This window comes from Stegastes partitus, unplaced genomic scaffold (genome assembly GCF_000690725.1).
Source record: "Stegastes partitus isolate 25-593 unplaced genomic scaffold, Stegastes_partitus-1.0.2 Scaffold469, whole genome shotgun sequence".
NCBI lineage: Eukaryota > Metazoa > Chordata > Actinopteri > Pomacentridae > Stegastes > Stegastes partitus.
In genome coordinates, this window is record NW_007578200.1 from 372,284 (window position 1) to 389,175 (window position 16,892).

At 42.6% G+C, this 16,892-nt stretch overlaps 1 protein-coding gene across 1 annotated transcript in view; it reads left to right on the forward strand.

Moving 5' to 3' along the window:
* The window catches only part of mmp17a (matrix metallopeptidase 17a), a gene marked incomplete at its 5' end in the record, with an annotated part of 53,198 nt that overhangs the window by 24,790 nt on the left and 11,516 nt on the right, over positions 1-16,892 (forward strand). The window contains 4 exons of the mRNA XM_008286781.1: positions 678-964; positions 9,609-9,785; positions 10,642-10,744; positions 16,545-16,627. Of these exons, the coding sequence (XP_008285003.1) occupies positions 678-964; positions 9,609-9,785; positions 10,642-10,744; positions 16,545-16,627 (650 nt within the window). The remainder of the gene's footprint in view (positions 1-677; positions 965-9,608; positions 9,786-10,641; positions 10,745-16,544; positions 16,628-16,892) is intronic.

Here is a 16,892-nt window from a genome sequence, read left to right on the forward strand (position 1 = left end):
CATCCATCCATCCATCTTGTTTCAGGCTATGGATGTACTTTTATGAGACACAATAAATATACTTCTTGCTTTTATTGTGCTTGTAGAATAACAGCCTGTGTTTATAGAAGAATATCAACCATCAAAATCCAAATTTAAATACATGTATGCATATCAAAAACACAACTTTTAATGCACTAGGTTTAACTAAAACGGTTGCTTTTGAACACAATAAATGTGCTTATTTTGCTAAAAAGCTTTCAAGAAAATACACCTTAGAGTGCTTTTTTCCTTATTTCCAGCTTAAATCAACCGTATTATGAATAAAGTTATATTATCTAAATATGCAGTAACAGTACAATTAAAGCAATTTACCTGAATAGTGACACAATATATTGGTGGTGAACTCTAGTTTAAATGATGCATCTCATGCTGAAAGAACATTTTAACCCTAGTCGTGTACTATTTATTAAGTGTTTTCCAGTAATCTGTTAATCTAAGCTATCACAGAATGCCTTCAATGTAGGTTTCAGGACATTAAGTGCAGTTTAAATGGTTTTAAGTGAACAATTCAGACTCAGACGTGCACACATGTATGTTTTTTCTTTGCGCTCTGATTTTTGCTCACATCTAAAATCTACCTCTCACTAATCCCTCTCTGTTTCTTTCTTCTTTCCTTCATCACACTCTTGTCTCAGAGTGAGGACCTTCCCCAAGGACTCGGCCTTGCTGGGCAGGGACACCGTTCGGGCCCTGATGTACTACGCCCTGAAGGTCTGGAGTGACATCGCGCCGCTCAACTTCCACGAGGTGGCCGGCAGCGACGCCGACATCCAGATCGACTTCACCAAGGCCGACCACAACGACGGATATCCGTTTGACGGGCCGGGGGGCACCGTGGCGCACGCCTTTTTCCCCGGAGAGAGGTTCACGGCTGGAGACACGCACTTCGACGACGACGAGGCCTGGACCTTCAGATCACCAGGTGAGGGGCAGAGTCGGCGGCGTCGCACATTTCTTGCTACTGGGTGGAGAGAGAGCGAGCCTCTGAATCGAGGCGCAGAAGGAGAGCGTCGTGTGATATTCTTGGAAGCATCTCGTCAAAACTTGTGAGAGACTCCTGCAGTGCTCTGAAGGAAAGAAATTGAAACAGTCGGCGTCTAGAAAACTTAAAGAAAAAGTGATTGAAGCTGGTGTGAGCCTCCGTACTCGGCAAAAGTTCTGCATCCAGCGCTAGAGCTCTGATTGTACTGTGGAGTCAAGCTGTGCTGCTCCCGTTTGTTCACGTTCCAGATTCTATAATTAAGACTTCATTTGTCTGAAACTAAAAATACGACACGTAACAGTGTGGCGACTACAGCGGCGTTGATGAACAGATAAAAGACGACTTTTCATTTCCTCCGAACAAGCAAACCGCTCTAATGTGTCATCGACACCCGTGAAATCGTTTTATGTGCAATTAGCAAAAGAAAACCAAAGTTTGCTTTTTTTTTATTGATACCGTTTCTCACGAGAATCGAGTCTTTTGAAATGTGAAAATCGGTTGGAAGGGGAGAAAAAAAAGCAGCTTATTGGAGCTAATCTCGGTGTTTTATCTGACAGCAATCAAAGCAGGTGCTCTAATGAGGATCAATGAAGGAGCGATTTGGACACAATGACGCGGTAATGCGATAGTCAGGGTTGTGGACAAACAGGAATATCAATCTGTCTTTAGAAACGTGTTTGTCATTATGAGGGACGACGGTAAAGAACTAGTCTACTTTAATCAGCTGAAGTGTTTCTGTTGTGTTTAGTAGCACGCCTTTAACTCAGCACGTTTATCTAGAAGATTCTGTGCAAAACATATCCTGTAAAAAAAACAGGAGGCTCGGTTCAGACATGACAAACATTCTGCATCTTTTTTTTATTCATTGAACTTGTTTATTTTGCTCCTGTGTTTTCAAACTGTAGTTCTTCACAGAAAGATTTGACTCTTTGGGCAATAAGCTGATTCGATTTCTTGCCAAAAATTAGATGAGTAGTATATTAATAATAAGAATCATAAGAATAACTTTATTTGTGCATCATAGTTCAAACAGCAAATGCAACTCAAGGGGGTTTACATCAAGACAAAATCCATCCATCTATTATCTATTTACACCTTAATCCTCACTATGGGGGGCTGGAGTCTATCCCAGCTGACTGAAGGCAGGTTCACCTGGACAGGTAACCAGTCTATCACAGGGCTACACTTAGAGACAGACAACCAAGCACACTCACATTCACACCTACGGACAATTTAGAATCACCAATTAACCTCAGCATGTTTTTGGACTGTGGGAGGAAGCCGGAGAACCCGGAGAGAACCCACGGTGCACGGGGAGAACATGGAGACTCCACACAGAAAGATCCTGAGTCCTCACCGGGACGTGAACCGGTGACGGTGCTAACCACCGAGACACCGTGCAGCCACTTCAAGACAAGATGATAAAGTAAAAATGTAAACGTAATAGTGATTCAAAATAAATAGTAAATAAACAGTCCACAAAAAAAGTAGTAAATAGGTCAGACTCCAGTCATTTCCAGGAAGCGACATAAAAACTATTTAAACACAAGTTCTGCTTGAAGCTACAGAGTCGTGGGTCACAGACACTGAAAATAGTCCACCTGGTTCTGTTTAAATCCATGCAGTCGTCCTTTTTTTCTCCAGATTAAACAGCCTCGGTGGATTCTGTTACCCTTGGACAGAGCTTTGTTTGCTGTTTCTCTTTGTTTCCCGTCTTGGTGCTCAGCTACAACATACGTGCACATAAGTGGAGTCGGTTTTCTAACTCTCAGCCAGAAAGCTGATAAGTACTCTAATATTTCCCAGAGTGCCAAACCTCCCTTTAAATAATAGATCTGAAATCTCCACCGCTACTGAGTTATTACCTTGTAATATCCCAGATGAGACACTTTCCTCATTTCTGCAGTTCCCATATTGAGAAAAACGTGTTTGTGTGCAAACAACCGTCAACCGATCACGTGATTTAGATAAAAGCAGAATTCTTCATGGCACATAGTCCTCACATATTTATGACTAAAGTCTGACAGATTGGCCCCCTCCAGGCTCACAGGCTCGCGATGCAGCTGCAGACCTGGAGGCTTATAGCGGGGGTGTAGATGATGCTGATTGTATCGGCTGGTGAGTCTATGATACGCAGCCAGAACCTGTGTTCATTTCCATTCCCTGCTCCAGCCCCTGCTAAAGCTGAGAGCCATATGTTGCTGCAGCTCAGTTTGCTCCAATTAAACCTCCCAGCAGGCTGCGGCGGTGTCATGACACGGAGACACGATGCTGGACTGGTTTACAGCATCATCGTCATCGACGGGGTTTTGATTAATGGGAGCGAGGTCCGGGTCAGAGGCGTGGTCCCTCACGACCCCAATTATCTCCTCAAACTGTCTTATGGACGAATAACACTGAGAAATAAAACAAATGACAATTTTCTGACTTATGTTTGCCGTCATGCATTACTCAGCGGTGGCAGCGGCCTGATGGAAGGCGGCGGCGTTACAAACAAGCCTCTCGCTGTGGATGAGAGCGAAACGCTGGCGAGCTGTGAATCATCTTACCTTGTTAGACGCTCCGGCTTTCAAGGCCACTTTTTCACTCTCGGTGATGAAAGGTTCATCAAATGCAACATATCAGTATTTCTCATTGGTAAACTCCTCTGCTTACGCTCCATAAAGGGCTCAAACCTGTTTGTTATGGACAGTCAGTCAATAAAAACAACCATGTGATGTTTGAAGCATAGACTTTATGTGGTTTTAGATATAAGCAGTGCACTGAAGACGACATCATTTGTACGCTGCTTTTCTTGAACGTTTCATCCGTGTCCTTGCGATCTCTCTCCTACACTTTGAGCCGTTAGCATCGTGGGACTTTACCTCTACTTCCTAATTATAGAATTTCAAATCATTTATTTCTTTGTAACGCACTTCAAATAATAATAATACTCTCCCAATTAACTGTGTAGCTCTAATGTGGTGTTGGGATGGTTTAGCTCATTTCACTCTTATAGGTAATAAGTGACCCGCTGCGTGCACTTTAGCTCCTGACTGGGTTTTAGTTCTGCTCAATTAAAGTGCAGCTACGATTCCACCACAGCATTCTCCTGCTTCTCCTGTTCCTGCGCTGACTGTTGAGTTATTGTGATAAAGCTGATATTGTGAACATTAGCATTTATATGAAATCATGTTTCTGGCCATCTGGCAAAATTAACTCTCCTCTTCGCTGTCTCCCACCGGCACCTGAGGGAAATATCCGTCTCATTAGCCGTTAAGTGCGCCGCTGTGTTCACCAGCTAACTTCCTGTTTACTGTTTGGTGCTGGACAGGTACCTTACTGTGGTTTTAGAAGTTGAAACTCATTGAGAACAACTTCCTGCAACAGCTGATGAAAGAAGTGAGAGTGAGGGAAAGTTGTAGAGCATAAAACCATCTCAACACACTGGAAACGTCACCTGATCCATGATTATTATTGTTAGAATAGTGATTCTAGCAGGGGCTGCACAGTGGTTCGGTGGTTACCATCGTTAGCGCCTCGCAGCTAGAAGGTCGCCGGTTAGCATCCCCAGAAGACAGATGATTGCAAAGATATTGCTTGGTCTGACTTTGGCTGTGTCGTTCAGATGGTTGGGTCAGAATTAAACAATGTGAACGCAGGGCAGCAAGGTGGAGCTGTGGTTAGCACTGTTGCCTCGTAGCAAGAAGGTCGCCGGTTCGCGTCCCGGTGAGGACACCCGGGATCTTTCTACGTGGAGTCTCCATGTTCTCCCCGTGCAGCGTGGGTTCTCTCCGGGTTCTCCGGCTTCCTCCCACAGTCCAGAAACATGCTGAGGTTAATTGGTGATTGTAAATTGTCCGTAGGTGTGAATGTGAGTGTGCTTGGTTGTCTGTCTCTAAGTGTAGCCCTGTGATAGACTGGTTACCTGTCCAGGTGAACCTGCCTTCGCCCTGAGTCGGCTGGGATAGACTCCGCCCCCCTAGTGAGGATGAAGGTGTAGAGATGATGGATGGATGGATCTAGCAGCTTTAATGAGACGGTTTAACACACATTGCAGTTGCAATTTTATTTTGAGATACCTGGTTTCCTTTTATAACATTAAACTATGAGAAACAGTTGATTGAATTCTGATTACAAACAGATTATTTTGTCTTAATTATACGTCAGCAGTAGCTTTTTTTACTCACAAAATGCTTCCTGAGTCAGAATAAAACTAACTGGTTGCATCCTTTCTTCTTCTTTCTCAGCGTCTACCTGTTGCTGGTTGCGAGCCAGATGCGTCTGCATGCATCTGACGATTGCTGCTCATTGTCGCAAACTGAAAATGTATTAATTAAAATGTGGCCCATTGATGTGACAGTCCCACATCTCCTGTTGTGCTTAGCAGCCATCCGGCCCGCTCGGTGGCTGAAAGGACCATTGTCCCGGAGCTGCCAACTTATCTAATTTAACACACTAGACGCTCACAAAGGGAGCCGATGCAGACATAAAAGCTCTTTGTATATGCTACGTGTGCCTTTGCGGTCCCAAATCACAGAAAAAAAGAGAGTTGTCTCTAAATGCAAAGAGGAAAGAAGATTTACAAACAGAACCTGACCCGTTACCGCTGGACTTCTTAGCATCCACTTATCTCCACACATAGAAAACAAGAGATCCCAGAGATGTGATTGAGGTCAATTAGGAACGCCCGGTGCATATTTTGGTCACAATCCCTTGATTTCCAAATTTAACATCCCTCATAACTTATGGATGAGAGTCTGGCTTGTGTTTAGGATCCACTTCTTGGAAGTTCGGTGGAGTTCAGTAAACTTTGATTAATATTTCAAACTCTAATTTTCATTTCTCCAGACACTTTTTTTTTCCTCATATAGTTGCGAGGATTCAAGGCCATTCCTCTTCAGCGATATTGATTTCATGGTCAGCTTTCTATTTGAGGTCTGAGCTGTAGCTGCAGCGCCGAATGCAGTTATTGCTTGACTGTACTTTCCAATAATCTACATACGGGTAATAGCATCCTCTCTCTGTGGATGAAAAATGCAGCAACAAAATATGTGGGTCAGCTGTGGATGCAGAAATCACCAGAATAGATTATTAGGCTGCTTCTGAAATTAAAGAAAAACCTCCACCATCGCCTCCGTTCTTCTTCTTCTCCTACTATTAAAGGTGAGCGCCTGTAAAGTCAACAAGCCCTTCACCTCGAAGTGCCGCCTCAGGTTGACCTCAATAAATACTGTACGGGTATTTTTAACCTCCGTGTGGCGCTTTGGTTTAGGCGTGAAAACAACTTTGTTAAGCTCAAGGAGGCTTTTTCTATAAAGAGCGCCGAGAAGAGTTAAAGTCCAACGCATGACTTGAGCGAACCCGACGAATCAATCAAGGCCGGAGCGATTCTGTAAAGGTCAGCTCAGGTTCAAGCAATCAGGCTAATTCAATACGGGTTCAAGTAGTCACGGTAATTGCGTGTGCGCGCTATTCTTAACTAACCAAGAGGTCGAGCGTGCATCGGATGGAGCCGCGGTGACAAACAGCAGTTCATGGCCGCCGAACAGCGTTTACGATGAGAAACATGCAAAGAATCCAAACGTGTAGTAACCAAAAACTGCCATGAATGAAAGACAATCCTGACAGCTACTAAGATTAAAATGTTTTGACACAACCTGATTGGATAAATAAAGAGAAGTGAAATAAAACGTGTGATCTGTGAGTAAGGTATTGCTAGTATGCTACGTTGCTATGTAGACTGTAATTATGATTCATGCTGGAGGTTTGCGTCTAATGAAGATTCCAACACGCTATTCTTAACATCGTTATCCAGAAGAGTGGCGACGAAATATCGTGACATAAAATTAATTCAGCGTATTTTCTCTCCTGTGTTCTTATCCCTATTGTTCACATTTCTATTTTTGAGAATAATAAATAATACTACAGTCATTCACTTTGTGGCATGAGGCCTTTAAATTGAAATACAACATTTCTGATCAGCATTGTCTCCTTTTTATTTATTTTCTGTGTTAACTGTTTATGTAGTTTCCACATTTATTAGCTACTGTCATTCTGTTGGGATGTTTTAGATCACACACCATATAATTAAAGATGCGTATGTCTACATCTGATCATTTATTGTTGATTCATTTATTTGAATTATTATTTATTTAAGTTGATTTTCTGTAAACTTCAATTTTTGGACTGATAGAAAAGTCAAACAATATGGATGAACACCAGAGAGTCAGTTGAATAATCCCGGCTTTCCTGTCGGATCGATGTTACAGGAGCTCTGGTTAAGCAACAACTTGGGCTTAGCCTGACAGTTAGCCTGACAGCTAGCCTGACAGTTAGCCTGACACCTAACCTGACAGCTAGCCTGACACTTAGCCCGACACTTAGCCTGACAGCTACCCTGTCAGTTAGCCTGACAGTTAACCTGACAGCTAGCCTGACACTTAGCCTGACACCTAGCCTGATAGTTAGCCTGACAGTTAGCCTGACAGCTAGCCTGACAGTTAGCCTGACACCTAGCCTGACAGTTACCCTGACACCTAGCCTGACAGTTAGCCTGACAGTTAGCCTGGCACCAAGCCTGACAGTTAGCCTGACAGTTAGCCTGACACCTAGCCTGACAGTTACCCTGACACCTAGCCTGACACCTAGCCTGACAGTTAGCCTGACAGTTAGCCTGCTCTGTACCAGTTTACTTTCCCAGCACAAGTTTCCAGAGTAACTGAGCTTGAACTATTTTGAATTTGCTTTATGAAACCAACATAACCTGAAAGTATGTAATGGAAATAAGCCTGGATTATCTTCTAAACTCACTCTTTGGAGCGGGCAGCAGGTAACACATGCATCTCGGGTTTGAAACGGTCACATGTTGACTGTGAGTTTCAGAAACAAACTGTTTTTTTTGCAGGTCATAATAAGCTGCTTGTAAAGGAAAACAGCAGGCTGTTTTTAATTATTTTTTTTGTATTGGAGGTCTTTTCCAATCCTCAACGATTTGCACAATGTTAAACTCAATCTGAAAATCAATAGTTGTCTGAGGTTTTAAGTAAAAACTTTGATTTCTCCTCCTTTCATATTAACAGATCAAGAGAAGTGAACATGTTGTTTTATTCCAGCACTTTGACCTGCTTTAAACATACAGAAACTATTGTGCGCTTACTATAATTTGATGAAAGAGCTGTTATGTCACGAGGCGTTGCGAGATCTTAATGCTAAGTTGATTCGCGTCAGATGAAAAGGATCGCCCGTGGCTACTTGTGCTCCTGATTCTTTCCGTCTACCTCACTGTACAGCATCCTTATTAAACTTTTAACCAAACGCTGCGAGCTGTGTTTGTAGCGCTCTGGATTGGTGGTGCCATCAGGACGGAGGGCCCCTTAATGTGTTGTGTATTTGCTGTGTAATAGTCCCATCATTTAGAAATATCACTTCCAGATCGTGTTGTTTTGCCTCTTGTCTGTTTACTCTAAACATTTCTTCTTTTCTCTGTTTCTTTCCGTCATGGGTGTCTAACCCAATGAATCTCGTTCATCCACCCAAATCTCTCGGCTCTGACTTTGTCCGCAGGCACTGGTGTGGTTTTCTTTTTTTCTCTGTCAACCTCAGATGGACTGTAAATTCGATGACACGGTACCTACTTTGTTCTGAATCCCTCGATCCTTCCTTTCATCCACCTTTCCCCCTCGCCACCTTGTGCTCCAGTAGATTAGAGTTGGCATTTAGCGCTGAATACCCCAGGTGTTGTAAGGACAAGTGCAATTGTCTTTTGTCTTTTGATGGAGCGGCGGCGCTGAGATGTTCCCAAGTCGAGGCCGGCGTAAGGTTAACAGAATGCAGCCTTGATCCCAGCCACCGAGGAACTCTAAGCTAGCTTGGCTCGACATGCTAGCACTCGTTTTTTTTTTTTTGCAAATCTAAATCTCCAAGCCCGAGGTTTTGTCTTGCTTAGCAGAGCCAGACAAGGAGTTTTTGGAAGCTTTGCCTTTTCTTTTTTAGCCGAACATTCAGGGAAATGTGCTTTAATAGCCTGCAGCCTCTTTAGGTGTCTTTCCGCACTTAGGTTTTGATTGGCAGCCCAGGGGCTCAGGCGGTATTACCATAGTTATCTCACTACAGCACATTCCTAACAGCACTCACAGCCACCAGAGCTGTCTGTCATGCCTCTTAACTTGCAACCTATAGAGTTCACTCATAAAAGGGGGATAAACATGCAAACAGGCGCCGCGCTGGTTCTGCAGAAATCACAGACTTTAAGCGGTGAGGGGCGATCTCCATCAAAGCCGAGGGTGATACGGCCAAGGTGTTTAGAAAAAGGCAATAACGCCGTCTCGTGAAGTAAAAAAAAATCCTCATTGTTCGCTTTTACTGCCCCAAAAGGGTTAGTTTTGAACAAGTAATTTACTACGATGGCAGAAAAAAGAAAACCTGCTGTGTGCAGAATTCTTTGATTGAATTCTCTCCTAAATAAATAAAGGAGTCGTTTCCGATAGCGGAGGGAGCGTTTTATTCCCTCTGTTCAAATGTGCTTTACTACGATTGCAAGCCTTAAATAGCGCATGAAGACGTGCTCAATCAAATACCTAACGGCGACTGTTTCTTCCCTCAGAGACCCACGGGATGGATCTGTTCGCGGTCGCGGTCCACGAGTTCGGCCACGCCATCGGCCTGGTCCACACCTCGGCCATCGAGTCCATCATGAGGCCGTACTACCAGGGTCCGGTGGGAGACCCTCTGAAGTACGATCTGCCCTACGAGGACAAAGTCAGAGTCTGGCAGCTGTACGGTACGAAGGATTCCGGGACGGGGAGAGAGTGGAGCGATGTGCGTTATTGATTAATGAATACATGGACGGAGTTAATTGGACCTCTTTATGGCACATGACCTTATCACATCATTCCCTGATGTAGAGAGCAGCCGAGGAGAGACTAATGATGGTGAAGGTGAGAAGGTAGTGCAGCAAGAGTTCAGGACTGCAGTGGAGGAAGATGAATGGAACTGAGTTAGAGATAAACACCAGACAGGACGGTGAAATAAATGTGTGCCGTCATGTAAAATGAGAAGAATCAGCACAGTGGTCGTATCTGGTCTCCAGTAACTTAAACGTTTGTTTGAAATGAAAGAAAATCCTCCACATTATTCCCCCGAAATGGCTTGTTTTGGTCCGACCAGACACAGTGGTGCACGATATAATTGGCAATTATATTTAACAAAAAAATTGGGCAAATCTGCTCATTTGAATAGTCGGAGTGTAAATAAAGCAGTTGTTCAGTTTAACCCTCTGAACGCCAGAACCTGCTAACTGGCTTCAAAGGCATGTTAGCTTTTTTTTTTTTTTTAAATTAAACTATTTATCAGAGCCAGAAACTGTAAAAATAGAAAACATCGACAGTCTTCGCTTCTTGACTGTTCATCTGTGATATGACACCAAATTGGGATATTTCATTAAAATCTGTTTATTTTGATTAAAAGTTTTGGCTCCAACTAGATCCAGTAAAGAAACAAAAAATGTTTCCGTGGAGGAGCAGGACTTTATAATCCAGTAAAAAAAGAGGCCACAGTAAGAAAAACCCTCCTGTAGCTCAGAGGCTAAATGTCTTTTATATGTCCATTTGAAATGTAATCTCATTTATCCTCCCCAGGAGTCAGAGACTCGGTGTCCCACACAAATCAGCCAGGAAACCCCTCCCAGACGGCAGAACCTCCCGTCCTGCTGGACCTTCCGGAAAACAGATCCACGCTCCTGTAAGTAGGACATCTGGTGTCCTTCTTTGTTTAATGCCAACGGTAGTCAAACACACAAATGATCCACTCCGAGCTCTTCATGAATAACTCTTCATCGTGCTGCGTTTACTCCTTTTCTGGCCGTCTCTCATAGTAATGGTTCCTGCTTTCCCAGGTTCCCTCAGGCCTTTCTGTCCAGTGCTTTGGTAAATGTGTGGAAGCAGAAGGTGTACTAAACGTTCCCTATAGATGAACACAGTAAGGACAAAAAAAAACTCTCTTGCTGCCCCTAAATGCTGCAGTGTGGTGCCCGTAGTACAGCAGTGTTTGTAGGTTTATGTACTCTCAGAGACATGCCAGTTCGATTCCATCATCAACACATTGAGCTCCAAATGAGCTTATTTGAGTTTATTTTAAATTGCATGTTGTTTAACTAATCGGTCAGTTTGCAGTCATACTGTCACCACTTGGAGTGAAAGAAGCTGGATTTTCTCATCACATATTACTTCTGTTTTAGTCGTTTTAACTAGTGGTGCACGATATTTCTGTCCGATACCGATATCTGATAGTAAGATTTCTGATATCGCCGATAACTGATATTACCGATGTCGATATTCAACTTTTGTTCTGACTGAAAAATGACTAAAAGTAAGCACCATGAGAACGTGGAAACTATTCAAAAGAAGCCCAAATTAGACGAAATTTAGACCAAATTTATTACAAAAGTAAAACATATTTTAACATATTTAATGTTAGAGGACCATTTAAGTAAAAACATCTGTGAAATAGCAGCAAATGTAGAGACGAAGGCGCTGATGTTAGACAATCATCATTTTTTCACATCAGCTAAATTTGATCATTCATACCGATATATGGGAAAAACTAATATGGGCCGATACCGATGTGGTCGCCGATACATCGTGCATCTCTACTTATAACTGCAGTCATGACTCGATTATCTGACCCTTGACAATCCTAAACCTGCTATCTGACAGGTTGTTAGGAAAAATGAACGGAACCCGTAAAAACAGACTTAACATACCGACAGCCTTGGATTCCAACCCTGTCGGAGCAATACACTAGTGTCCCCCCGACCGCGCTCAATACTCGGATATTCATCATTAATTGGATCTGTGTTGTTCAGACTGTCATGAAAGGATCAGATACAGGTCACATAGGAGAAAATAAAATCAGATCTGGGTCACTTCAGCCTGCTGTCTGAATGTATTTACCTTTGATGTCAACCGACAGGCCCGTGCACAATCACACTGGTCAATATGGCCTGAAATCCAGCGATGCGTAGTGTTCTAACAATACACGAGCTATTATAACAACTCTAAATATTAGCAACTAATGAGCCTTCCAGCATCAAGCCCTCCTTGTATCTGGACCTCCGTCTTGACAATCCGACAGTCTTGCTATCCGACATAGAAGAAGGTTTTACATTTAGTGTCAGATTATCGAGTCACGACTGTATTTCATCCTCTACTTACAGCTATCCATGTTTGCTGCTTATCCATAACTCCTTCCATCAGCTCCAGCCATGTCTGCTCAGGTTCTACTGTATATATTTCTTCTGTGGACATATTTCCCGACCAAACCATCATGTTTGGATACTTCATAGTGCTTCCATCCATTTCCATAAAGATGTTATATATATATACATCTGGCATGAGAGTGCTGCTCGAGAACACCTCAAAGAAAAAATGAGAAAGATGTGCCTCAAGGGTGCCATATACATCATGAAATCATTACACTTACCGGCTCTTCATTTCCACTCAAGGAAGTGCGCCGCTGCTAAAGGCCAGCGGATCACCACCAATAAGTAATTTTCATCCTCCGTGGCCGTGATGACTAGAAATTCCACGGCCATCTGGATGTTCATTCATCATTTGTCCTTACGGAGGCATGGGAGGGGCAGATCATATGAGTCAAAATTAATAAAACAACCAGTAATTGGAGCAGAAATATAATTAGTGGATGGAGGATATTTTCAGATCTTATTAAGATTCGTCCTCCGTGGATGGTCCGGTTGACACCGTGGCATGAGAGCGGCACGACGGGGAGGATGAGACATAAAACTCATCCTCTGAGGACCATGAATCTTCGTGCAGGGTCCCGTTTCATTGCTCAGAACGACGCTATCTAGTCTTTCCAGCTGCGTGTTCACCAGACAGCACGGCGCATGAACGGCGAGTGAAGTTTGAGCGATGACCTGGATCCAGAAGTCTTTTGTCCATTATTTCCCATGATTCATGCTGCGCTACTGTATCTTACCGCGCCAGAAAATGCTTTGCTTTGTGGCATTATTTTTAAATCGCCGGGACCATCCATCAAAAGTGTCGGTATCCTTCACTTCACTGAGGCAGAGGAAGGACTAAAACAAAGAGGCTTACGCTGTTATGCGATGACTTTTAAAACTTCTATGCACCCCTTAGAAGTGGTGATTTATATGTAGATTGCAGTGGGAGTTTTTTCTAAAGCAGAATAATCACAGGTGCTTTTTATGTCAGTCTGGTATCGCTGTGTGCACCGGACAAGAGAGGAGAGAACAGAGTTGTCAGAGGAGGTAAGAAAGAAAATAATTGCACGGTATTGTCAAGGTAAAGGCCACGAGACCGCCTCAGTGTGGGTTTTTCTTTTTGTGACCGTTTCTACTAATACGATTAGGAAGTTGTAGATCCTTGGGCCAACCATCCTCGACATGGCCACGAGAGGAAACCCGGATCGAACTGAAGGAGAGTTGTGATGGTAGGAAAAGTTCAAGACGGACCTCCAACCTCAAGGTCCAGCTGTGGGCAAAACAAAGAACTAAAAGCACCAAGAATGGATGAGAAGAAAACACTGATCTGCTTCCTAATCTATGGAAAGATCTGAAACCCCCGATAAATACGGTTCGGCTGAAGAAGACAAGGAGGCCAAACTACGAGTTGAGGGATCTCATTAACAAAACAATGGCAGCGATCGTCTGAAGCAGGTGCTCCACAAAGTATTAGCTTAAGGGTCCCATTATTTTTGCAGATGCTACTTTCATTTGTGGTATGATTGAAAATAATACGTTCCAATGAGAAGAGCCCGTTCTGTTTAATGGAGGACAGCGGACGGCGATTTCAGTTTCAGAGAAAATTGTGCTTTTTATCCTGGAAGAATCCCAGTAATTTGATTTTATTTTTTTAAAGCAATGTCTGCTTTTCTGTTTCCAGTATGAGCAGGTTAAACATGACAGATTAATTCTATCCAACACGTTTAGACCAGTAATGAACTAAACAGCAGCCTGGTTGTGTTTACCTCCCACAGTGCTCTGATATTATCACATAAAAACGTGTTATTTAACATAAATATTTCAAGGTACACCAATATGTCAATATGTCATCGTAAACCAGAGCTAAAGTAATTAATTCATCTGTTAAATTCATTGCCAACTATTTTGATAATTAGTTTAAATCATTTTTGGAGGCAAGAAGGTCAAACTTCTCCAATTCCAGCTTCATGAATGTGAATATTTTCTCAACCACCTCTGTGTTGGTTTATTAGAAAGTCAAGGACGTTTCTCACACAAATGTAGATCAAACAAGACATTTGGTGACGTCCTCTTGGTCTCTGGGAAACACTGGTCAACGTGTTTTATAGACCAAACAACTAATCAAATAATTAAGAAATCAAATGGCGGTTTAATCTACAACAGTAATATTTTTTAGTTGCAGCCTCACTGTAAGCAAAATATATGCTGTTAAATAATAAAATATGAATCCAAAGCACTTGTGAGACACTCGACCTTAAATCATTGAATTTTTTCTGCTCAACAATCTCTGATTTGCCTCAAAATTACACAGCACAAAATATAAATATAGATATTTAAACATTTTTAGCTGATATATCAACGACCAAGATCTTTTTTCCCCTTTTTTATTGCTTATCAACCCACATTTTTTCCATTTGAAAGTCAGGATCTATTAAAGATAAAAGCCGGACATTTGTATTTTACCGTTCTATCTCATCGGGATATTAATTCAGAAGAAATGCAATTAAACGAGCAGATCAAGTTCTATGTTTCTGCGCGAGTTAAAAAGAAAAACGTCTCAAAAAATCCCATTTTTGAGCACACATTACCAAAAACAATACATAATGCAGACGTCAACTAGTGATATTTACAAAGCTCACCTTAAAAGAAAGCACATGTCAGACATTTTCCATTATTTCTTCCACTTAGTGTAATTAAACACACGTACAATTACAGCTCAGGTGGTTTTTTATTGGTGTGTTTCTTCATTACTTCACGGTTGTTGTGGAAGCAGAACTTTTATCCAACTAATCATCATAACATCCCGAATTTTTCATCGATTTCTCGTCCCAAATGCCAGGACACGTATTTATGACACCTAATTAAAACAACTCAATGCTTTATCTTTTACAGATGTAGCAGTAATATATCTATAATTTAATATTTAAGATTAACTCACCCTATATTCTTTCTGCTTACTGCGCGTAAACCGACCGCCATTATTCCACCTAGTTTATAATCTTGGGAACAAACGAAGACTTAATTCATAAAAACAACCTAATTGCAGCTATGTTCAGATATTAAGTGAGTTTCTGGCAGGCGTCCTGGACGTTCAAGTTGACCGCAGAAACATTAGAGAGCAGCTTTTTTTTTTCGGGAAAACTAAATCTAATTTGGCGTATATTAGCTTTAGTGCAGTTAATGGATGTTGCTGTAAATAATCTGCATGTCCGCCGGCCGGCTAATTTAAACCGGCAGAGGAAAGACAAACAGACGCCTCGTAATTCTTCACTGAAAGTAAGTATAAGGAGTAATATCAAAGGTAATCCAATTAAATCTTCATAACGTGTTTCCTAATAGTGTCATTATGTGGAGGCGATATTAATTCACCCATCAATTATCCGTTATATATACGGCAGTCATTTCCTGTGTATGTATTTAATAGAACAGTGCTGTTGGTGTCCTTTCACGAGTTACTTTTTCCGGTTTATTGTCGCCGCCGAGACGAAGCAGCCGCCCTTGTCCTGGTCACCCTTTTGGATTAATGGCATGAAAACAGGGCAGGTTGCTTTGGGAGTGTTCAGATTTCCTGACCTCCACGCTTGCACACGCTTTCAAACAAAGACCGAGCAGCAATTTGAAACCAAACAGGCATATAAAACCCACTTTCCATCACTCGTATCAGCCGTCGTCATTACTCCGTTTTTTTTTCCTGCCACCTCCATCTGGTCATTATGTGCCGGCGAAAGCTAGATAATGCTTGACAGGGGTCACAAATGCTGACCACTAGGCAGCGGCGTCTTGTTAATAGACCTCTGAATAGAGATCTTTGTTGACAACACGAGAGCTCTCGGCCTCCCACTCACAGTGGCGGGCCTGTGGTGCTAATGGCTCCGTCATTGGCAGGCCGACCACGTCAAAGCTTTAATTCACTTATTAGCCTTGGGGATAAATGCGCTGGAAGACCTCAGCGTGTCAGCGTGGCAGCGTTTCACCTAATGTTTAGCCTATTTAATTGAAGGAAACACATGTGCGTGCGTGCACACGTTGGGAGTCGCTCAGTAGGTGAGTGCAATTATAGCGGCGCTGCTGTTTTCTGGATGCAAATGGCTTCAAACGGGATCTGTTTCCATGAACTCCGTGTCTCAGTGGCTGTTGTTTTTGGTTTGTTTTGTTTTATGGGAGGAGGAGATGTAACGTCGGACACTGTGCTCAGGATGTGATGTCTTTACACCTCCGTCTTCGTTCCTCTCTCTCAGTTCTAAAACTTTCCTTTTGTCCTTCCTCCAACTTTCCTCCTGCCTCATCCATCTCTCTCAGGCTGGCGCGAGATGCCCCGGACAGATGCACCAGCCAGTTCGACGCCGTGGCCCAAATACGAGGGGAGGCCTTCTTTTTCAAAGGTATTTAAACCTACGAGGGGACAGAGGCCTTCCTCCACAGAAGTCTAATCTGTGATGGTGTATAATCGTTACTGCCGCTGTATAGAGCTAATTATAGTCACAACGCAAATTGCAATCAGACAAAGCAAAGCAAACGCAGGACACATCCGGCTCAGATGTTTGCACATTTATTACTGACTGTTAACTCACTACAGCGTAAACAGACAACACAAGAACCACAGATAGTGAGTTAATGAACGAACTAAAGCAGTAAATGTAAGCTTGT